At 39.3% G+C, this 24,168-nt stretch overlaps 1 protein-coding gene across 1 annotated transcript in view; it reads right to left on the bottom strand.

Annotated features, from left to right (window-relative positions):
• Window positions 1-20,760, bottom strand: part of Actbeta (inhibin subunit beta) — a 204,898-nt gene extending 184,138 nt beyond the window's left edge. Inside the window, exon 1 of the mRNA XM_070282368.1 lies at window positions 20,071-20,760. Coding sequence (XP_070138469.1) covers window positions 20,071-20,479 — 409 coding nt within the window. The 5' untranslated portion in view covers window positions 20,480-20,760. The remainder of the gene's footprint in view (window positions 1-20,070) is intronic.
• Window positions 20,761-24,168: the final 3,408 nt, after the last annotated feature.

Here is a 24,168-nt window from a genome sequence, read left to right as displayed (position 1 = left end):
ATTTCCGCTTCTGACCCTAAACTTCCTGTCGGTCAAGTACGAGTTAAGGAAATCGTAATACTGTTGTGGCAGGTTCCTCTTGAGCTTCGCTTTTAGACCAGGGTGCCAGACCCTGTCAAACGCCTGCTTGACATCCAGGAAAACAGCACAGCAGTAATGTTTTCTTTCGAGGCTGTCCAGGATTTTTGCCACGATCCTGTGGCATTGCTCGGGGGTGGAGTGGGAGCGCCTGAAACCAAACTGGTGATCTGGGATCAAACCAGCATCGTCCAGTACTGTCTGCAATCTGCGCAAAAATACTCTCTCAAGTATTTTGGAGATTACAGACAGTAAACTAATCGGCCTATATGAGGCGAGATTAGTTTCAGGCTTTCCAGGCTTAGGGATCAGGATGACCTCCGCCTGTTTCCAGCAAGTGGGGAAGTGTCCACTTTCTAGGCACGCATTATAGATCCTTGTGAGCCTCCTTATTCCTGAAGGTGGGAGAAGCTTGACCGCGAGTGCCTCTATCCCATCTGCACCCGGAGATTTTTTGGCGTTGAGGCCTGACACCTCCTCCTTGACCTCTTCCTCCGATACGGGCTCCATCTGGATAAGGTTCGTGGGTGGTAGGGCCAGTACAAACTCCGTTTCTGCTCTGTCCTCTTCCGTGCACATGTTGAATGGCTTGAAGGCTGCTTCGAGGTGAGCAGCAAAAGCATCGGCCCTTTCCTGATCCGAACGACACCATCCACCGTCGGATTTTCGTATTTGGGCGACCCTTTGCTTGGGACGCTTTAAATGGCGGGTTAAGTTCCACAAATTATGTTGGGGGTCCCCAGGCTCGACCTGGCGCAGGTACTCTTCGAATGCGCAAGTCCGCAACCTCTGCAGCAACTTCTTGAGTTTTTTGGTTGCACGATTGAAAGCTGTTTTATCGCTGGGGTACCTGGTTTGGAACCAAATCCTTCTCCGTCGTCTCTTCTCATTGAGGAGTGCAGCCACTTCAGGAGACCACAGGTGTAAATGCCTTTGCAACTTCCTATTGTTGCATGGAACCCTAGGAGTTGCAATTAAGGCAGCGTTGTGCATCTCTTGAGTGAGATTCTCAACAGCCTGATCGATACCAGCACCCGTGCTAAGGTCTGGCTGCGCGCTCTCTAGGGCGTTCTCCATCCACTCGGAGTAGCTCTCTATGCTGGTGCGAGGTCTGATCATCCTGAGTCGGGCGACTTTCTTCTCTACAGGGGTGTTAATGTGGAGTTCCACCGCACTGTGATCAGAGAAGAGATCTTTCTTTGCCGAGCAGGCTATGGAGTCCGGATGGATTCCATGGGAGATGGCGAAGTCGAGAAGGTCCGGCAGTCGTTGGGGGTCTGTGGGCCAATACGTGGGCTCTCCAGTTGAATGGCAGTTATAGGCTCTGCGCTGTATGCATTTGAATAATGCAGTACCTTTGGGATTACTCACTCTCGAGCCCCACCAAGGATGCTTGGCGTTAAAGTCTCCTGCGACGATGAATTTGTCGCCTATATCACTCAGCAGGAGGTCGAACTGGCCTTCCGAGACTTTATGTTGTGGGGGTATATATGCAGACGCAATGGTGATTTTTCCCAAAGGAGTGGAGACGGAAATTCTGGCGCACTGGATCCAGTCTTCCTTGAGTATTGCTATGTCGTTGTAGTCAATGCTGGCCTTGACTTTGATCGCCGCTCCTCCGTGTCCTCTTCCGCTAGGATGGTCTGCATGTATTACGTCATATCCGTGCAATTTCAGGAATGACTTATGGGTGAAATGGGTTTCTGCTATAAGCAGTATGTCGATGCATTGAGTGTGTATAAAATGTTCCACCTCAAGCCTGTTTTGGACAAGTCCGTTAGCGTTCCAAAGGGCTACGTGCAGGCCTATTTGCTGCATACTTGAGAGAGGATGGAGCTCATCATAGCTGTCATTCGCTCGAATATTTTGTCCATTACTCTCTCAAGAAGGTTTTCCACCCTCGTCATAAATGCCGCCATCTGGTCTGCCTGTGGCATCCCCTGTGCTGTCGCTGGTGTCTGTGAAGGCCAGGCTCCTCTTTTAACTATGTCAGCATAGCTTCTGGCTGTGGTGTCCGTAATTGGATATGGCTGAGGGGGTGGGTACGCTAAGCGGCGTGGTTGAGGTGGTCGTGGTTCCTTAGGAGCCATGCAGGCCTTGGCTTTCTTGTAAGCCGGACATCCTTTGTACGACGCAGGATGGGCCCCGTGACAGTGCACGCATTTAGCCGCTTCCTCACGTGACTTCTTACACTCGCTTGTGCTGTGATGATCGCCGCATTTAACACAGCGATGCTGCAGCTTGCAGTATCGCTGACTGTGCCCAAATCCTTGGCACCGGTAGCATTGCGGCACATCATGGAAATTGCGTGGAGGTTCGACAGTAACCACAGAGTGGCAGACTCTCTTGACATTGAAGATCTCCTTATTGTTGCTGGACGGCTCCAGATTGACAAAGAAGATCGACATCGGTGTTTTGGAGATGTGCCCTACGGCATTGCGCACATCTCGGACCACGTGTCCTTGTCGCCGGAAGTCCGCTTTAATGTCATCGATGTGAGTGGTATGATGCAGACCTTTCACAACAACTCGATAGGCTCTATCTTCCTTGTGCTGGAACGTATAGTACCTTTTCCCGGCACTATCGAGGTGGGATTTGAGGGCAGAGTACGACTCCTTATCCGGCATCATAATCCTCAACTGATTGTCTCTGGCGGCTTTGTAGGAGAAGTCCTTCTTTTTGCCAACGATGTCCTCGATGCAGGAAATCAGAGCAGCAATGTTAGAGACATCTGGGATAAAAATCGGTGGTGGCTTGATTTCCTTCTTCTTGGGGGACTTAGAAGACATAAGTACCTCTTTATCATCGACCGCTTCCGTGCCGTTGTCTAAAACTTCATCTTCAAGATCAGATAGAATAGCATAATAATTACTTTCAATATTAGCCTTCAATGCCGCTCTTGCTGCTTTGCTGGTGGTTGGTTCGTCATCCCTGACGGGTTTTTTAGCCGACTTCCGTTTCATTTCTCCAAGCTCGGAGTCGCTGGAGTCGACATCTTGAAGGTTAGAATGGGGTTTCTTTTTAGAAGGCGGCTTGATTTTGATGGAGCGGGGGGCGTCTTGCCAGTCCATCGTGTTGGTTTTGCCCGAGAATGGCCGCAAGATTAAGTAAATAACAGTGGTTTTATATTTGTTTGGTTTTGGGAAAAAAAAATTTTTGATAAAAAACGACAGATAAAAATGATACGTTAGGTTCAAAGCAAGCTTCAAGGACGGCCCGACCTAGACACTGCGAGCTAAAACTCTCAATAGAAAGCCCGTTGAATCGAGCGTCCGAGAGAGAGTCGGCTTGCGATCAACTAAGCTTTTGTATAAACTTAAGCCTAATAAATAAGCATTACCAAACATTACGTTAACATATTTAAACATTAAAATTACAACGCTGCCAAAAATAGCTCTCATGTGAAATTTGAACTCTCTAACTCTAAAAACACCGAAGTTATACCATTTCCGATCAATCAGTTATATGGCAGCTATAGGATATAGTCGGCCGATCCGGGCTGTTCCGACTTATATACTGCGTGCAAAAGAAAGAAGGGTGCGTGCAAAGTTTCAAGTCGATAGCTTTAAAACTGAGAGACTAGTTTGCGTAGAAACAGACAGACGGACAGACGGTCAGACGGACAGACGGACAGACGGACATGCTCATATCAACTCAGGAGGTGATCCTGATCAAGAATATATATACTTTATATGGTCGGAGATGTCTCCTTCACTGCGTTGCACACTTTTGGACAAAATTATAATACCCTCTGCAAGGGTATAATAACCAAATTGAAATGTCTTGCTTAGTTCCTGAATTAACATGTTATTTTTAAAAAGTGCCACGCCAACAATTTTTAAATCTGAGTTCTTTTGATTGTATAAACTCAAATCAAAATTCGAAATCTATTCGAGTTAGAATGTGTTTCTTAAATAGAGGACAGTGCCACGCCCTTATTTTTTTCAATATTAAATCTATTGACCATGTGAACTTAAATCAAAAATCAGAACTAATATCTTGTTTCGTTCGTGAAATATTATTTTTGGCCAGAAAAAGTGGTCAAATTTCTTGGTTGGACGGCCCGATATTTCTTTGGGAGGCAGAGAGGCAATTTTAGCCGCTGAAAGAGGCGGTAGAAGGAGACGAAACAAGAATGGAATTGAAGACGAAATTCATCGACGTATGTGTCGAATTTAGAAACGTAGGACGCGCAACTCTCATACGCTCAGGCAGAGTACTACCAGGAAAATCAATCAAATACTAAAAGGAAAATCATTGAAGAAGAATAACCTTCTATACAAGCTCGTACCGTTTATGGATTCAGATGAAGTATTAAAGCTTGATGAACGTGCTAAGATGATTAAAGGGGAACGACCGCATCATAATCCCCTGCGGCAATTACATTACGCAGCTAATCATTAGGAATTTTCATCGAAGATTTCTGCACGGTAACCGTGAGACGGTGTTCAACGAATTACGCCAAAATTTTGGATACCAAAGCTGAGATCCACCCTTGCTCAGATACGACGCTCCTGCCAACAATAAAAAGAACCGACAGGCGGCCCCCAAACCGCCGCGCATGACGGAACTTCCTTATCTAAAAATAGACCCTTTAGCTAACCGGGTGTGGACTTCTTTGGGCCTCTGATGGTGCGGGTCAGACGAAGTTGAGAGAAACGATATGGCGTCACCTGCCTCTCTACGAGGGCAACAAATCTTGAGGTAGCGTATTCATTAATCACTGACTCTTGTATTTTAGCCGTGTGCAGCTTTATAGCCCGACGAGGGTGCCCAACGGAACTCTGGAGCGCCAACGGCATCAATTTTCAAGGGGCCTGCATGGAGTTGCGTTGGGCGTTCCAAGATGTGGACAAGAACCTAATCTCCCGCGAGTTTACTGGACCCCAGATAACATGGAAGTTCATACCACCCGCATCTCCCCAAATGGGTGGGGGATCTCAAGAACTGGGGGATTCGTTCTGGAAGCGATGGCTTTAAGAATACCTTTAAGAATAATAGTGAGTAAGTCTCTTGCAGAAGGGGATATCGTGTATGTGTGTAATCCCGGGCAGCCGCGTGGCCACTGGCCGAAAGGCAAGATCCTGTAGGTGAACCTTAGCACGGACGGACAAGTGAGGAGCGCCGCGGTTAGGACCCAATCTGGCGTTTATACAAGGTCATATCCATAGAAAGTAATTTGGTAGATCCCTGGCTGAATATAAAAGCAGGGACTGCAAATAAGACTTATGAGTTCAAAAAACTTGAACGACAAAAAAGCCTTTGTGGGGAGTGGGAAAAGGGCACATATATCATTTTTTAACGGTGAATCCAGAAAAACAATAAACTTTTATTTCAATTTCTATTGCTAAAACTGAAATATAACTCTTATTTTCAATTTTTATAATAATAATTAAGAATAAGAATTATTTTTCAATTTTTATAAAAAAAAATAAAAATAAAAATTATGATTCAATTTTTATTAAAAAAATTGAAAATAAGTGTTACGATTCAATTTTTATTATAAAAATTGAAAACAAAAATTTAATGCGAATAACTTCTGAACCGATTGGACTATTAAAAAACCGCTTACATTTTTATGATCTGTGGCGCAGTACCTTTCAAATGATGTATCGAATATCCTTAAAGGACATAATCAAGGATTCCTTAATAATTTCATAAATAACAGTGTTCATTACAAAAGGAAGACTCGATTATTCTCGATTTTAATAATGGCATCTGCAATGATAATATTACTCTTTATTACAAAAACAGGTCCTAAAAATGTTTTAATCATGGAATCCTCAATTATTCAATTTATTTAGTTATATTTCTATTAGAAATTTTCAAGTGTGGGCCAACCATGTAAAAGTACAGTACTTAAAATTATTTCGATTATATTGAAATATTTGTTGTATTAAATTCGTTTCAAGCCAAAGCTTATAAAAATCGCCGAAATGTAATTGTTCGCTTTGCAATTTTTGAGTGGCTATAAAAATAGGTTCTAGTGCCGCCAACAGCAAGTTAATTTCCTCCCAATTTGATTCCGTTAACTGCAATGTTTCTCTTAGATTTTCTTTTGAAAACTCCTTCATCTCCCCCATCCATAAGAGGTTGGGGGATGTATCCATAATTTTAAAATAGTATTGTAATTTTTAAGTGTAATGTTATGCATTTAATTTGTTTACCTATAAGTCGGAGTTCGCAAAGTTTTTATTATGGATCGTGCGCATGGAATCTCCGACTCCTCTCTTTTAGCAGGTCATGAACAGCTAATTGCATGGAATAGGCGGCACATCTAATCGAATGTATAGAGTGAACGCGAATATCTTTCATAAGGTCGTCATCGTCAAACTCGTCACAAAATTCGGAATTCAATTCTTTGTTCATGAAGTCGATCGCTTTAATGACATTCTTGCCATTGTCTGAAGTGACAGTGTAGACTTGCTCCTTTTTTATTAAAAACTCGTTCAGCACATTTTCAATTTTCATGCTTCATGGAGCGCAATCACGCCAAGCGTCTTTACTTCAATGCGGTGGTCTCGATAGTATTGGACATTGATTCCCAATATACCCCTGTTGACCCACACTAGAAATATAACTAAATAAATTGAATAATTGAGGAATCCTTGATTATGTCCTTTAAGGACATTCGATACATCATTTGAAAGGGTACTGCGCCACAGATCATAAAATTTTTAATGATTTTAATAATCAGCGGTTTTTTAATAGTCCACTCGGTACAGAAGTTATTCGCATTCAATTTTTATTTTCAATTTTTATAATAAAAATTGAATCGTAACACTTATTTTCAATTTTTTTAATAAAAATTGAATCATAATTTTTATTTTTATTTTTTTTATAAAAATTGAAAAATAATTCTTATTCTTAATTATTATTATAAAAATTGAAAATAAGAGTTATATTTCAATTTTTGTCATAAAAATCAACAAATAATTTTTATTTTATAAATATTATTTTAAAAATTATAACAATTACGGTCCCTGTATAAAAGAGAAGATTGTTCCGATAGATAGCAAAACTGATCCCGCGGCATCTGGCTACGACGAAGTTGCAGAACTAATAGTTTAAGCCGGTTTTGAATCATTGTTAAGTTAGCCCTTGCCTTAGGTCTTATGTCTGTTGTGAGCATAGCTCGCAAATAACTGTTAACCTTTTTTTTCCTTATGTTCGGAACAACCGAAAAAAAAATTTGACAATCACTTTCTCTCAGAGAGAGTTTTACGTTGAGATATTTGTAAAATGCTCGCCTACTGAACATCGCTCACTGAGAGATATGATTGAAGTTCGCACAGAGGCCCTCATTAAAAGACCGATTGACCGAAAAAGTCAATTCAAAAAGTTTTTTCAACATTTTGAATTCTGTTCGATGGAGCAATGTGTAACTTTTTGAATTTTTTTTTTTTAATTTTTTTCTAATATATTTATTCAAAGTTTAGCCTAACAATAAAGAGTAAGGGTTTTGGGTATTTATTGAACTCCGTCCAACGCATAGAAAAAATTGTAAAGCTGAAAATGCTCTGTCAACAGATACTTCAGTAGCCGGGTTGGCCAAGACTACATGTGCAAGTGGACTCAAGTTTAGCGATTTTAGCCTTACATTTGTATAAAAATGTTGTATATCGTCGTTCTAATTTTGTTTATTTCCCGTCCCACTTTCGTTTTAATTAATTTTTCTGAATGTCATAAAGGCGAATGAAACAAGACACACTAACTTTGACATACACACTTACAATCAAAAAAGACTTTTTGAATCGTCAAAAAAAGTCCAACCGTCCTGGAAAGAACAGAGCATTTGGGAACAGAAAATATTTCTCGTCATTTGAGCGAGAGCAAAATTTTCAGGTTAACGGTTCGGGTTAACGTCACGGTCTGTGGTCACGGGGGTCTAAACTCGCGTCATGGTTTGTCACGCAGGGGAGGGAGGGGGTCAAAAAAGTCTGAAATTCGCGTCACGCAATATGTGGCCCCTAAGACGATACAAATAGTTTCTTGATTGTCAGTTCTGGGGATCTAAGTGCTTGCATGATTACTATTACTTCAGCATGGAACACACTGCAGTGGTCGGGGAGTCTGAAGGACTCATTTAGACTCGCAGTGGTAACCGCCTCCCATCAGGCCATTGAACTTTGAACCGTTTGTGTATACATATATGAAGGAAACCCTCTGGTCCTGGGATTTATTGGGCCCATTCCTCTCTGGATGGAATGGAGACCTTAAAGACTAAGGTGAGCCATAGGCGTGAAACGGTGAAGGTCCATTTTGGTGTTTCCATAATTAGTTCTTTTCCATAGCTCCGCGTAGCGTGATTGTCGTTAGCGTGGCTATCTTGACCCCCACTATCTCTACAGGTAAAAGGTCAAGTATGAAGGCTTGGGCGTCTGTTGGTGTGGTACAGAGACTACCTGAAATGCAGACCTCCACCATCCTTTGCATTTTCCTAAGCCTCTCCGGACATATGGAGTAGACTTCTGCATGAATGTACTCATTTGTGACATAACAGATCTGTACAGTAGTGTAGTGTTTTAAAAACACTGCACTCATTCTATACTGCACAGTGTACTCTATAGGTCGGAACAAAGTAGCACAACATTTTCAGTGTACTCACTTCGAGTGAGTACAGTATATCGTTGTACTTGTCGTTAGTGAGTACTAAATTTGTGCCTTTTCCAACACACTGTACAGTTTGTCTGTTGACGTGTACAACTATTTGACGTGTACAAATATTTTTTCAAAAGTTCATAAATATGGATTTTTTTTGAACTCTCAAGATAGCGTAAGTTTTTGTCCAAATATATATGTTTTGTAACATAGTCTATGTGTTGTTTTATTTGTTTATGTTTGTCTTTTGTATGTTTGTGGCTATTTAGTGCCAGAGAACCAGGTTTTAACACATGTATTAAAACCAAATTATTTGCAATCAGGACAAAACAACGGAATCCTCTTTTAAAGAGTACGCTGCCACGCTAAAATCCAAATTATTAGCTGGTGAGCTTAAGCCTATTGGTTCACGTGGTCGGAGCAAAGTGTGGGACACATTTTCTAGACTGGTCAATACAAACGGCATAGAGGCGACTGATGCAGTAGTGTGCAACATATGCAAAAACATTTACAAATTTGAAAAAAGCACATCAAATTTAGTAAAACACAAGTGCTACATTATGGCCAATAGCCGAAAGCGCAGTAATCCAGTCATTGATGTACCCACAGACACCAAAAAGAAGTGCACAAATCTGGCAACGGAGTGGACAATAAAGAATGGTCGACCGTTTAATTTAATTTCGGATTCTGGTTTAAAAACTTTGGCACAGTTTTTTATTTCTGTCGGTGCGAAAATAGGAGAAAACGTCAATATTGACTTCTTATTGCCGCATCCCACAACTATATCGCGAAACATTTGTGCGCTTTATGATTTTCACTTTAATGAAGTGAAAATCGAAATTAACGAGCATAAACAATACGGATATAGTATTACTTCGGATATTTATTTTTATAATAAATACATTTGAAACGAAAATACAAATAAATTTTTTAATCAGACATTACATAAACACGAGAAATATTTATGTGTATGTTCCAGTCATGAAGTTTCTCTCACTGTACAGTAAGTCAACTGAACACCAAAATACTGTACAGTAAGTTGACTACGGCACACTAATTTACCTGTACTCATTAATAGCTGTACAACTATGGAATGAGTGTGAAAACTGTCAAATAAAACAAAAAATACTACCCTACTCATTCATACCCAAATATACTGTGCTGAAAAAAAAGTGTGCCCACTTTTAGAATAAATGATTCATTTGTCATTTTGGATACATTCATGCAGAAGTCTAATATGGAGTTTGTTCAAGCAAGCTACCTACCCCGTAGAAGAGGATAGGTCTAATGAGCGCTGTATATAGCCATCTTACTATTTTTGGAGACATTCCCCTATTGAGTTACTTGCCGCAAGAGTGCGATAGTCGCCTTGTTTCCTTTAGTATTAAGCTTCTAGTCCCGTTTTTTACCCAGCGAAATTCCTAGATACTTGTCGTTACCACTGAGGGTACCACTAAGTGTTTTGGAAGCCTTATACTCGGTATTTTTTACTTCATCGGGAAGATCACAAGCTTAGTCTTGGATGAATTCACTCCCAGCCCGTTCTTATCTGCCCATGCTGAGAGAACCTACAGTTTGTCCGTCAAGCGGTTTTATAGAGTCTGGAGAAATTTTCCAGAGAAGGCAATTGCGACATCATCCACATAAGCAATAACTTTGCATCTACCACCTTCCAAGGATCGCAGTAGGTTGTTAATCGCCACTTTCCAAAGAAGGGGGGAGAGTACACCTCCTTGCGAAGTGCCTCTCCTTACGAATCTTGGAATTGACTCTCCTTCTAGTGTCGCCTCAAAAGTCCTGTTTACCAGGATCTGCTACCCCTGTCTCGTCAACGCATTGATTATTGAACATGGGAGGATGGTGTCAAACGCACCTTCTATGTCTAGAAACGCAATAAGCGCGTATTCCATGTCACTAAGTGTCTTTACGACGAACGTAGTGATCTCGTGGAGAGCCGTTCTGAAGATTGCTGTGAAGATTTTCCTAACTCAAAACCACAAAGTGGACCCGGCTTTAAGAAAATAAAATATCTCAAATAAGATTCCTGTTACTAAGGAGGTATTCAAGCTGTCTCAAGAGGGGTGAGCTGCCTCCTGTCGCCGAGTTTCCTGGATTGTTTTCTTTTCAGAACACCCTATAAAATGTGTGGTTGTGAGAACCTCCAGGGTTTCGTTGCTGGACGTGGTCCAACTACCTCCGAACTTTTGGTGTACCCTTTATAAAGACATAAAATATATAGTATGCCTATCGTTATGAAATTTGGTAGGTCGGATTAACTGACCAAAAAATAGAATCTGTACTAAGTTCCAACTTTCAATTCTCAGTAACATGAAAGTTGGGTCATTTTCGATCGTTCAGTTATATGTCAGCTATAGGATATAGTCGGCCGATCCTTCGGCCCGGCATGTCGTATTATTTTGCCAAAAATAGCATTCATACAAAATTCAAACTCTCTAACTCTATAAAAACACTGAAGTTTTACCATTTCCGATCAATCAGTTATATGGCAGCTATAGGATATGGTCGGCCGATTCCGGTCGTTCCGACTTATATACTGCGTGCAAAGGAAAGAAGGGTGTGTGCAAAGTTTCAAGTCGACAGCTTTAAAACTGAGAGACTAGTTCGCGTAGGAACAGACAGACAAACGGACAGATGGACATATAAACTCATATTAACTCAGGAGGTGATTCTGATCAAGAATATATATACTTTATAGGGTGGGAGACGTTTCCTTCACTTCAATGTTCTGTTCTTGACGAAGAAAAGTGGGTTCAGAGCCCCTGTTACCCACCAGAAGTTTTGAGCTTAGGATAAAATCGAATATTGATTCACCCCTCTCGTTAGTGTCACCCCTCTCCCCCTGATGATGATGGGCGTTGACGTCGGCTACTTTATCTTCATTGCTGCAATTAGTTAGCAACAAAAGGTTAAGTTTCTTCTTAGCGAGGATGCAGGCTCGCCTTTTGCCAGTTGTATCAGCTTAGCAGAGCTCTTGTACTCGTACGGTCCCATCCCAAGAATCCCTCTCCAAGGGCCACATCAGCGTGGTGGAGTAGGAGTTACCTCCACTTACTGTGGTGGAGGTTTTTCTGCTATATTGTCAAAGACATCCTTGAGATTCTCTACCGATTCTCCTCTGCCTCCGTCTCGGAGCTCAACAGAGAATCCTCCACCATCCCGACGCCTCCAAAAGCTCTTGCCAAGTCTTGCTCCGAGGTGCACCTTTCGTCCTCCTCATCCGACATTCCTTTCTGGTGCCCCTCTCCGGTTGGCTCCTCCAAGTCTGGCTCTTGTGCATCTGCCTTCAGCTCAATGCATTTCCTTTTTACTCCTGGCATCGAACTTGTATATCTGTATCATCACATGTTCTAATCCGTGTTTTATACGGTTCCCCCACTTTTCTAGGATCTTCGCGGTCTCCTCGTTCAGCGTGAGGACAACGTGCTTTTTCCTTTTTTAGGAAAAAAGTCCTTTTACCTCCTCCACCTTGACGACTCTCCATTCCGCCGGGGTAAAAGTTGGGTTAAACATCTTCAGCATCGGACCAGGACACCAGGATGAGGTTAGGGTCGGCTGGCTTTTCGGCGAGCCATACTCTCACCATCGGCTTGCTTGAGATCTCAGCCCAGTTAACCGCCGCTAGTTTTCCCCAGGGAAGACTTCTCCAAGCGAGGCTATCATACGCTTGTACAGATCTATCGAACTGAAGGCTGCTCTCCTCCTGTCTTTGAAGGAGATTTTTGCTGCCGGACCTGGGTATAAAGTATATACTGAAATAGTTGAGTCAAATAAATGTCCGGTCGAAAGACTAAGGACAACGCTAAGATCCGTTTTTTAATAAATTAAAAACAAATGTTTAAAATGTTTTATTATTTATTGTTTATTAAAATTGTGCGCGACGAAAGAAAGGTTTCGTGTGTGTCAATTGGACTTCAGCTTACGACTAATTTACAAAGAGAATGAAAATCTCGGTTTTGGCTATTGGCTATTGTTTACATTAAAATGAGTGCGCAGTTGGTCGCTGGATTCGTTGGATGAGAGAGCTTATAGATTATTTGGTTTGTATAAGCGAAGACGCTTAAGGCGCGATTGCCGCTGAATATCGGTCATTTGTTTACATTAAATACTCTGCACAGCAAAAATGATGCGCAGCTCTTGTTATTTGTTTACTTGACTTTAATGGATGGGTGTGAGAATGAATGTGTCACCAAAATATTGATGCTGCAGTAATTGGATATTAGTAGATGGATGTGAGAGTGAATATGTCACTCCTACCCCCTTAAAAAGGCAGCCTATACTTGGGCTGGCATTGATGGGTACAGTGTGGGTAATGGGTTTTCTCCAAGTTCTTTTTTTTGAAGTTGTAACTGATTTCTTTCAGTTTGTTTTCTTAATTTTGTATACAAAAATATAAATGGATTAAATGTTATGTACTTAAGAAACAAAATAATTGCGACCAAAGCCAGAATAGCCAGTATAATAATTGTATAAAGTGGGATATTGTTTTGTGAAATCATTTTTATAATGTCATTGTGTTTTAAGATTTTGATTTTAGTTATGTTGAGCGGTGGGGTGTAAATAATTTCCGCTTAAAATAATATTTTCGATTTTTACTTTACATTGTGTTATTCTTTTAATTTTATTTCCCTTCATTTGTATGTTGGGATAAGCGATTATTTTAATGGTGTTAATTAGTTCATGATTAATAGGAAATGTAAGATTATTAGTATTTCATTATTCTTATAGTTAATCCAAGTGGATGTTTTTGTTAATAATATGTTTTCGCTGTTAACTTTTTGGAGCTTGTCGTAATTAAGCAGTTTTGGGTTGAACAGTCCCAGTCGTGAGAGCTGCATTCCCATTTTAAGCCAGAATAGCCAGTATAATAATTGTATAAAGTGGGATATTGTTTTGTGAAATCATTTTTATAATGTCATTGTGTTTTAAGATTTTGATTTTAGTTATGTTGAGCGGTGGGGTGTAAATAATTTCCGCTTAAAATAATATTTTCGATTTTTACTTTACATTGTGTTATTCTTTTAATTTTATTTCCCTTCATTTGTATGTTGGGATAAGCGATTATTTTAATGGTGTTAATTAGTTCATGATTAATAGGAAATGTAAGATTATTAGTATTTCATTATTCTTATAGTTAATCCAAGTGGATGTTTTTGTTAATAATATGTTTTCGCTGTTAACTTTTTGGAGCTTGTCGTAATTAAGCAGTTTTGGGTTGAACAGTCCCAGTCGTGAGAGCTGCATTCCCATTTTAAGGTCCTGAATGTACTCAATGAACTGCATTAGTTCATAAGCCAAGGTGTCAATGTTATTTCTATTGTTTTCATACTATTTGATTCTCTGCAATCCATCAATAACGAACTGCATTACTTCGTTAAATTCGTGCATTTTTATTGAATTTTTCGCCTCCGAATTAAGTTTCTCTTCGAATTGTATTATGCCATTGTCGTCGAGTGTGCCGAAAAGGAATTTAAAAGCTGAGCCTACGAAATTGAAAAGGCCGTGTTTTTGTCTACGTTCTATGTGTAGAGTGATCCCGCTTAGTTCTTTAATCAGTTTGTTATACAAAAATTTGATCCGGGGTGTGTCTGTACTGTTTTGTATTTTGTTTCCAAAATATGTGGTTATAGTGTTTATTTCTGTGAGGTTGACTGTTAGGCAATTATGTTCGAATGCTGATGGTCTTTGAATTGGTTTACTTGAGAAAAGAAGATATCTATGGTTTGTATCGATGCCGCCTATCTGAATTTGTTGTGCATGGCTCATGGTAAGCAACAGAGACAGAATCATTACTGTGCGCCAGATACCTGTGGAATGGGGACCTCATTAATTTTCTTTCGTTTTTAAAACTGCGATTTATAATAGTTAGTAGTTCTGTTCCGATTAGTGATTTTGTAATGGTCCGGGTCGGTTTGTTCGACATTTTTGTTTTCTTGAAATGGGTTTTCTAATTTTCCCTTCAGAAGGGGACCTTTTCTGTATTTTGTGGTTATGTCGTATTCCTGACGATCATCATTTAATTTTTTTTGTTTATTTTTTTTATTTTTTGTTCTTTAATTTTTTGTGCGTCCAGGGTTGCTTGTCCGGCGTAAAGAAATATATATAAGAGAGTGCGGGTGTCTGTCCAGTGGTGTCATGCCTGGTTTTGTGATTGTAAATATAAAGAATATTTTCCATTTTGCCCAGTTTGATTTCATCGTTTTTGGAGGAATCGATTATGCGAATTTTTTCATTTATTGTTTTATGTAATCTCTCAACATCCGCCACGCCCGTTTTAGCTATGTTTAATTGTAATTTAACCCACTTACTTTCGAGCCATTGCTTAAGAGCTAGGCTGGAAAATGCACCGTCCCTGTCTGCCTTTAACAGTGTAGGTTTTCCGAGTTGGTTAAAGATACGCATCAGGGCGTGTTTGCATTCTATCCAATCTTTTGTTTTTATTTGTTCTAGAGTAGCAAACTTTGAGTAAATGTCAATGCAACTAAGGTGTGCAATGCAACTTACCCTCGGATGAATAGATGTCTATTACAAATTTATCGCGGCAATGCCCAGGGCTAGGTGTGTCTTTAAAAGGCATTTTTGTGTTTCTGTGTTCTGTCTTGGCTACGTTACACACACGGCACTCATTTATGATGTTTTGAATCAGAAGTTCGCTATTTGGAAAATAATGATTTTCTTTGAATAATTTAGTCATTTTTTGGATACCTGGATGCAACAGTTTTTCATGGGCTTAAAGTATGATTTCTTTAAACTCAGCATGAGCTCACGTTGTTCAATAGGCTGTCTGGATGATCTCGAAATCGGCATCGCTCACGATGTACATGGCAATGCTTTTGGAAATGAAGTGGTCAAGTAAGAATTGTTTGGCGTCCTCAACAGTTATGTTGTTATAGTGAATTGTGGTTATTGAATTTCCGAAAACGGTTGTCTGCTTTACACTATTCTGATCTGATTTAATGAGTACTAGCAGTACCCTGCCACGTTTCGCTGTGGCATATTGTTGTTGCACGCATAAAAAATAAGTCAAACAAAAAAGAATAATTTTCAAATTAATTAAATTCTGTAATACTTGTGGGTATACAATATTCTTTGTTTCTCCTCCTTAATCATTCATTATTATTTCTGTATTTTAGTATATAGGTAGCTCTTCACTCAAGCACCTTGTGATACACGACATTTTTTTTTTTATTTTTTTTAACAACGCAGATGGTTTTCCGACCCGTGAACATGCCACGTATAATTGACCATGGGAAAAACATGAATGTTCTAGATTTAAACCACAAACTTTTAAGGATTGGGCTTGTGATTTGTTGATTGTCATGGCAAATGCAAGACGTATCGGAAATTGAAGTCTTTTAAATTCAAACGGCATATCGGTTGGGATCATCGGGATCCTCGGAATTAGAACTTCCTCACCTTTGAATTTTCCTATCATTATCGTAGCGTAAATTACATTGTTCATCAATTTACTAACCACCAAACGCGTACCGTTGCACAGTTTTGGTTGGTTTATGTTTCGAAGCATGATTACTACGGAGCCAACCTTTAGGCGTAAATTGTGCGGTGGTAAGCCAGGCACGTCCAAAGAGTTTAAAAATTCAATTGGATAGTTGGTGGCTTCATCTTCATTTGTGACGCAGTCAATAGATTTGAATGAATGCATTGTTCCAATGATCTTATTTTGAATTATGTAGTTCAGGTCATCTACATCTTTATTCTTAGCCGCTAAAATTGCTCGCTCACTCAACCATTCATTATTTTTGTAGTTAGAAATAATATTTGGAAATACATTGTTGATAAGTTCGTCTTTTGATGAGACAAAATTACAAAAATTATTTGGAAATGATATTAATCCGCTCGATTCATCGACAGGTACTTGACCATTACCGATAGTCAGAAATTGCTCCGAGAAATCTTCAGCAGATGTATCATTAAGCAATGTAACTCTCATGTTTGTTATCAGCTGCAGTTTCTTCACATAGCGCCATAGATTTGACGATTTGAGGCAAGCGTTTATTTCGTCGGCAGCCGCAGATCTTGGAATTACTGGCAACTTCACTTTATCATTAACGCAGCATAATCCAGGCGTTTCTCCGGAAAACTTTAATGCACCACAATACTCGCAAACAACGTCCATTTGCCCAATGCAAACGCTAGGATGCAAGCTGTAATCATTGCTGCAATCGTATCGAAACGCAGCTCGATTCAAATCAGCTAAAATTTTTCGTCGCAAATTAAAATCTATTTGAGAAGCACGAAGTCGAGCCTTACTATTGCGGCTCTGTTCACGTGCAATTTCTCGTTCTTCTTCAGTCCTTTCATATGCAGTATTTTGTATTCTTCTTGCATTACGGCTTTGTCGGGAAAGATTCGATCGTCTTGGTCGCGGCATTATTAATTAAACTTCACTTCACTTCAATCCACTTGTTAATTATTTATTTAATAGAAATAGTTTTAATATTGATTTCTTACAAATATCAATAGAGAGTGCAGAGGCTCTAGTGGTGCTTCAAGTTGAGGCAATTTCACTTTCCCGGAAGCGCAACACAATCTTTTTGGTTCGTTGTTAAATTTGAGAGCCTGACTATGAATTTGACTTCGTTTGTAACTGACATTTTGACATTTGACATTTTCTTCTTAGCTGTCTGCCTAAATAAAAAAGTATGGGCCAGGGAGGAACGCTGTCGAACGGGACAAAAAGTATCCTATATCCTTCTCCTGGCTCTAAGCTACCTCCCTACCAATTTTCACTCAAATCTGTTCTTCCGTTCTTGATTTATAAGTGTTGTAACATAAAACACGTTGTTCTTTTATATATATAGATTATCTGTTTTTTTAATACATTTATTGGTTTTTCTGTTAACTGGATAAGATCATTACTGTCTTCTACTGCACTATGTTGGGTGGCTTCACTGAAATGATTCTCCTCAACCTAGATTCTGGACAGTGCGTCAGAAATTGAATTCTGTTTCCCTTTTATGTACTCAATATGTACTAAATCTCCATCTCTGCTCCTTTAAATTATGTAACCATCTGAGAGGCTGATGATCACTAGCTATTTGGAAATGTCTTTCCAACAAGTAGTAACAGAATGTTTTTGTGGCCCAAACTATGGCAAGAAATTTTTTTTCGATGGTGTTGTAATTTAAATCATAGTCATTCAACGTTCTGCTTATGAAAGATATGGGGTGATTGTTTTGAAAAAGGACGGCTCGAAGAGCCAGGTTACTAGCGTCTGGTACAAATTTCTTTTCAAAATTGGGAAGTTGTAGAATTGGTTCGCTTGTTATTAGGATTTTATGTTTCTCGAATGCTTCCACATATTCGTGGTTGTTTATGTCTATTTTTGCTCCTTTTTTAAGTAGCGGGTCATGGGTTTTGCTATGTCAGCGTAGCTTGGGATAAACTTTCGGCAATAACCGGTCATTCCTAGGAATGCTCTGATTTCTTTTACTTTTGTTGGGATTGGGTATGATGCTATGGCTTCTACTTTAAGAGGGTTTGGTTTTATTCCATCGGGTGTTACGATGTGTCCTAGAAAGGTTGCTTCCTTTTTCAGGAATTCGCATTTATCTAGTTGCAACTTTAGATTTGCTTCGGACAGTTTTTCAAAAACCAATTGCAATGAGTTTAAGTGTTCGTCGAGAGATGTGGAAAAAATAATGATGTCATCCAAATAAACCAAACAGTGTTTGTTAATTAATGGTCGGAGTATGTTATTCATGCACCTCTGGAATGTGGCGGATGCATTTCTTAGGCCAAACGGCATGCGAACGTATTCATAATGACCGCGTTTGGTTGAAAATTCAGTTTTCTGTATGGATTCTGTATCCATTTCTATCTGATGAAAACTAGGGGTTTTCAAATCAATTGTTCTGAAGTACTGGTATTTTCCCAGTTTTCCAAGTATTTCGTCCATGTCGGGAATAGGAAATCTATCGGGAATGGTTATTTCATTCAGCTTCCTGTAATCAATGACTACTCTGTATTTTGCTTTTCCCGAAGCGTCGGGTTTCTTTGGTACAACCCAAGTGGGACTATTGTAGGGTGAATTACTTTCTCTGATCAATCCCTGCTCAAGCATCTCCTGCACCTGGTTCCCTATCTCATTTTCCTGTGTTTGAGCAAGTGGGTATTGTTTTGAATGATACATGTTTGATTGTGTTTGTGAATGTCACATGTTCTCCTTCAGAATATTGCAAATCTTTAAATTTGTTTAATAAATGTTTTAATTTAGAGGTTTCCTCCGGATTAAGGTGATCCAGACGGAATGGTGAAAAGTCTATTTTTTTATCTGATTTGGGGATTGGTTTCTCATATGAATCTTGTGTGTAGAAAAATTTACCTTTGTTTGAATCTGTGTCTATCGATGGGTAGGTTTTACCAAAAAGTCGTGTAAGTAAAATTGTTCCGGTGTCCTAATTATGTTGTTGCTTGGCAGAGTTATTGAATCTTTTAATGTCATTGGGCCATTTGATGTAAAAACTTTACATTCAGTATTGTGTATTGGTAGAGAAAAAAAATTCTTTCGCATCATGTTGATTGTGGATCCTGTGTTAATAAAATATTTGTAAGCGTGGCCCTTGTGGGTAATTATTAAGTATTGGTATCTTCCGGGGCTGGTGACTGAAAATTTTCGTCAAAATTGATTTCGGCTTGATCTTGATTGAGTGGTGCCTGACACTGTTCTTCATGAGTCTGGTCTTGGTACTGAGTGTAGTCGTAGTATTCTTGTTCGTATGGTTCGTTCGTCTTGTTTGTATGGTTGTTGTTCGTATTCTTGTGCTTCTTGTAATCTAAGTTCGTCAATGAACATTTTGGTTTGTTCGCTGTCCGATGGCCTTGGTCGTTTGGCTGTTTGTTGTAGTGGGGAGTTTGGGTTAGATGGCATGCGTGGTTGTTGTGTTTGAGGGGTTAGGTTAAAATGAGATTTGGGAAATGGAATTCTGTTTAAAATTGGTTGAGGATTCATGTACCTGTTGGGTCCGGGATAAGTTTGTCCGGGTCCCATGGGTTGGTTGTTAGATAATTGTTGTGTATAAATGGGTCGGGGTGCATGCATGTATGGGTTGAAGCTGGGTTGTAATGGGGGAGGATATTGGTGTTGGGATTGATTGATTGGGTAATTTTTAAATGCTTTCGGATTTTGGTAAAAATTTGGAGTTTTATTTTCTATTTCAATGTGTCTATTTGTTTCAAAATTAATATGTTCTTCATAAATGCCCTCATTTTGTGCAATGTTAATTAGACTTCTCAAGTCTGGAATGTCGTGATGGGCCAAAATTATAAACCATTGAACTGGTAATTTTCGAATTAGTGTTTTCATGGAATCTCTGACCGCTTGCAAATAAATAATAAGGTTTTATTGATTACCTTCGAGATGTAATTCGGAGATGAGTATTTGGCGTCGTCGCTCGGCCTCCTCGCAGAATGCACTCAGATTTTCCCTGTAGGGCGTCTCGCGGAAGTTCTCCAGCATCTTGTAGTTCGGCGCCTGTGGTTTATACTCGCTGATCATTCTTGACCTCAAGGTCGGCCAGTCTTCTATGATTGGCAGACCCAATGTTCTAGTCACATGACCCTCTATGTTCCGCTCAATGGCTCCAAGCAGGATGCGTTGTTGTCGCACATCATTGGTATGGTAGAGGGACAGTATGTAGTCCACTCTGCTGATGAAGGTAAAAAGTGTTTCTGGCTCTCCCCTAAATGGAGGGACATTCTTAAGTTGTCCACGGGCCTCAGCAAGGTTGCTCTCGTTTAATGTATTCTCTGGTTGTAACATTTATTTGTTTTTTTGTTGTTGTTTTTTTTTTTTTTTTTTTTGTTTGATTGTCATTTAATTTGATGTTTTTACCGTGCTTTTGGACTTACAGGTTTTTGTGTTTTTGAATTTTTGTTTTGTTTCCACTTGCTTGGGATGACCGAATTGGATTTATTTTCCCAGTTAAAGCGCGTATTTTTGCGAATTGCGGATTATAAAATTTAACTTATTTTCCACTCATGGTTCTTTTTTCGGATACTTGTAGTATCCTACCGACTGCGCCACTGAAATAGTTGAGTCAAATAAATGTCCCGTCGAAAGACTAAGGACAACGCTAAGATCCGTTTTTTAATAAATTAAAAACAAATGTTTAAAATGTTTTATTATTTATTGTTTATTAAAATTGTGCGCGACGAAAGAAAGGTTTCGTGTGTGTCAATTGGACTTCAGCTTACGACTAATTTACAAAGAGAATGAAAATCTCGGTTTTGGCTATTGGCTATTGCTTACATTAAAATGAGTGCGCAGTTGGTCGCTGGATTCGTTGGATGAGAGAGCTTATAGATTATTTGGTTTGTATAAGCGAAGACGCTTAAGGCGCGATTGCCGCTGAATATCGGTCATTTGTTTACATTAAATTCTCTGCACAACAAAAATGATGCGCAGGTCTTGTTATTTGTTTACTTGACTTTAATGGATGGGTGTGAGAATGAATGTGTCACCAAAATATTGATGCTGCAGTAATTGGGTATTAGTAGATGGATGTGAGAGTGAATATGTCACTTTATACATTCTCGATTAGGATCACCTCCTGAGTTGATATGAGCATGTCCGTCTGTCTGTCTGTTTCTACGCGAACTAGTCTCTCAGTTGTAATGCTATCGACTGGAAACTTGGGACACACCCTTCTTTCCTTTGCACGCAGTATATAAGTCGGAACGACCGGTATCGACCGACTTTATCCTGCCATAAAACTGAATGATCGGAAGTGACACAACTTTTGTGTTTTTGAAGATAGAAAGCTGGAACTTAGTACAGATTCAATTTTTGTCAGTTGATCCAACCTACCAAATTTCATAACTATCGGTCGACTATATCTTATAGCTGTCATATAACTGAACGATCGGAAATGGTTTTTGGTAGATATACCAACTTTGGTATTTTTGAAGATAGAAGCTTGGGACTTTTTTTTATATATTTTATTGTAATTTCTTGATTTATTGAATTTGAATTTATTGAATTTTTATTCATCGGCCACTATATCCGATGTATTTGAAGCAGTGGTTGGCACCTCAATACATTGATATAATTTTACCGCATTAGTGTTAGTAACGTATAGCAGAAAGTAGGCTGTGAGCATGACGTTTCACACATTTATACTGTGTGTGTGGGGCAGAGCTCGGGCAGAGAAATTTCCTAGGCTTCCGAGATAGGGCCATGCCGACCTCTGATTTGAAGTATAAAGGCATTATTCATACATTCGCGAAAAAAACACTTTCATTATAATGTACCTGTCGGTCAACTCCCTCATTATAAAATAAGTATTAAAAGAAGCTTTTTGCTTAACAGAAGAAAATAAATGAATGCATAGAGTGTGTTAAAAACCATTCGAGACAATCGGCTGCATTCCGACTCACCTCTCTTCTTACAACTCACTCGGTTACAAAGCAAGATAATGCCCATGAGTTAGAATGCTCTCTTGCTCTCTCACTCACTCCTACGGATGTATTGTATGGCTGAGGCAATAAGAATGTATTTTTGCAGACCTCTAGTAAAAGCCTTTTTTCAGTATTTGAAGGAAGAGGGAAGACGAATTTCTTGAAGCGGATGGATATTTTCCCGGCACACATGAGTCGAATGTATTTAAAGTATGGCCCAATTTTCCAATGGTGACATTTATCGATCCAAGCATAAATATCGGACCGAACAAAGGCTTTTAAGTTTCTGAAAGTTAGCCTTACGGAAATAGCAAATCTTATTTGCCACGCAGGGATACTTCTTATCGACACCAGATATGACTTTAATTGATACATCGAGCGTGGTTTGATTCTCTTGAAAAGAGCTAAGCTACGGAAAAAGTGGTACCATCCGGTTCAGATACAAAACATAAGTCTAAAAGCCTACCTAACAAATTTTTAACTAGCTTGATTTGACCTAGGTATATATTAAACATGCCCGTCGTGAAAACATTATGGGTGAAAAGGGATAAAGAGAATGAGTTTTTCATAGTTGAGCAAGTGAGTTCTGGTAAATTAAATTCACCAAGAACTATAAGCCGGTCACTATCGAATCCGTCATCATATTAAACGGAAGTTGGGAGTTTGACGCCAACGGGGCTAGAATTTTTGTGTTCACCGTACTTGGATAATACTATTGCACGAATATGTGTGGCTACTAGACAGGCAAAAATAAAGTCGAAGAAAGAAATGTGCCTCAAGTAGAAATATTTTAATTTCCTAATCTCAGAAGGCCATGAGCAGTGAGAAAAAAATTGGCCTAACAAGTGTAATCCTCGTTTGGTAAGAGGTTTGGTGCTTCGGTCGGTAATACCGCGGTCAGTCCGGTTTTGGGGACCCAGCGGTGGATTACCCAGTTGCGTGGATGATATGGGGATTATTTCTAAGGCATTGGTAAGCTTGGTTCATTTTGAGCAAAGATTATAAAGTACATAGAGTGGACATCAGGGCCCAAAACGGTCAACTTTTTTCGTCGAGCTTGTTGGTGAGGGGGGAACGCACATGCATACGATTCTATTTTTAGAACTCTTGTCTACAAACAAGAAAAAACAAGAACTCTTGTCTAAAAACAAGAAAAATACATGTATCCGTCAACAAAAATGTGAACCCATGTTTGTATTTGTGACTGCTCGCACGACGGAGTAAAAATGTTTTGGCTTCCAAATTTCAATTTCTCGTTTCTGTTTTCGATGCGCCGATGTGGTAGTTGGTAGAACAAATAGTATTTTTAATCGCCGCAGATCGAGACAGGATGGTAGCGTAATGCATAGAGTAGTTACTCTATGTGTAATTTTTCTGTGTTCAAATACTCGTAAGGACTTTGAACTTTTTCTTTCTTTTATAATTTTTTAATTTTTTATTTTTCTTTAATTGTAATATTTTTCTTTAATTATACAATTGTAAAATTGTTTTATTCTTTATTATGTCCCGCTAATAAAATGCTAATCAAATTTCAAGGGAGTCCTTCCGGCATTTTCTAATAATAATTAATAATAATAATAAAGTAAAAATTAAAAGTAAAAAAAAAATGAATAAAAAATAAAAGTAAATATACTGTAACCGCCCGCTAATGAAATCGCTAGAACCCGCACTTATAGACATTTTTACAGCGGGTTGGATTGGATTACAAATTTAGGAAAACACATTAAAAGAATAAAAATATAATATATGGTAAATAAATTTAAAATTAAAAAAACATGAATGTCCCGAGCCTGGTTTGAACTCGTTTTACTTTGCACACCAGCCCATCAACGGAACATTTTTGGGCTGACTTATTTTCGACCGTTCCTTCTATTGGGGCAGCAAGGAAAATGAGCAGCTGCATGATTGTGAGTGGATCAGGCTGTCCAACGATCTCTGTGTCCCTCCTTAGTAGCGGATTTTTTAGGCTTAGGAGACGCATTTAAAAGCTGAAAGCTGTTGAATTGTATTAATTTTATTCGGTTTGACGATTTATTAGAGACTAAAAAATGC

The sequence above is a fragment of the Drosophila bipectinata genome, chromosome 4 (genome assembly GCF_030179905.1).
Source record: "Drosophila bipectinata strain 14024-0381.07 chromosome 4, DbipHiC1v2, whole genome shotgun sequence".
Classification (NCBI taxonomy): domain Eukaryota; kingdom Metazoa; phylum Arthropoda; class Insecta; order Diptera; family Drosophilidae; genus Drosophila; species Drosophila bipectinata.
The sequence above is the reverse complement of the archived record's forward strand: the minus strand, read 5'-3'. Positions and strand labels throughout refer to the sequence as shown.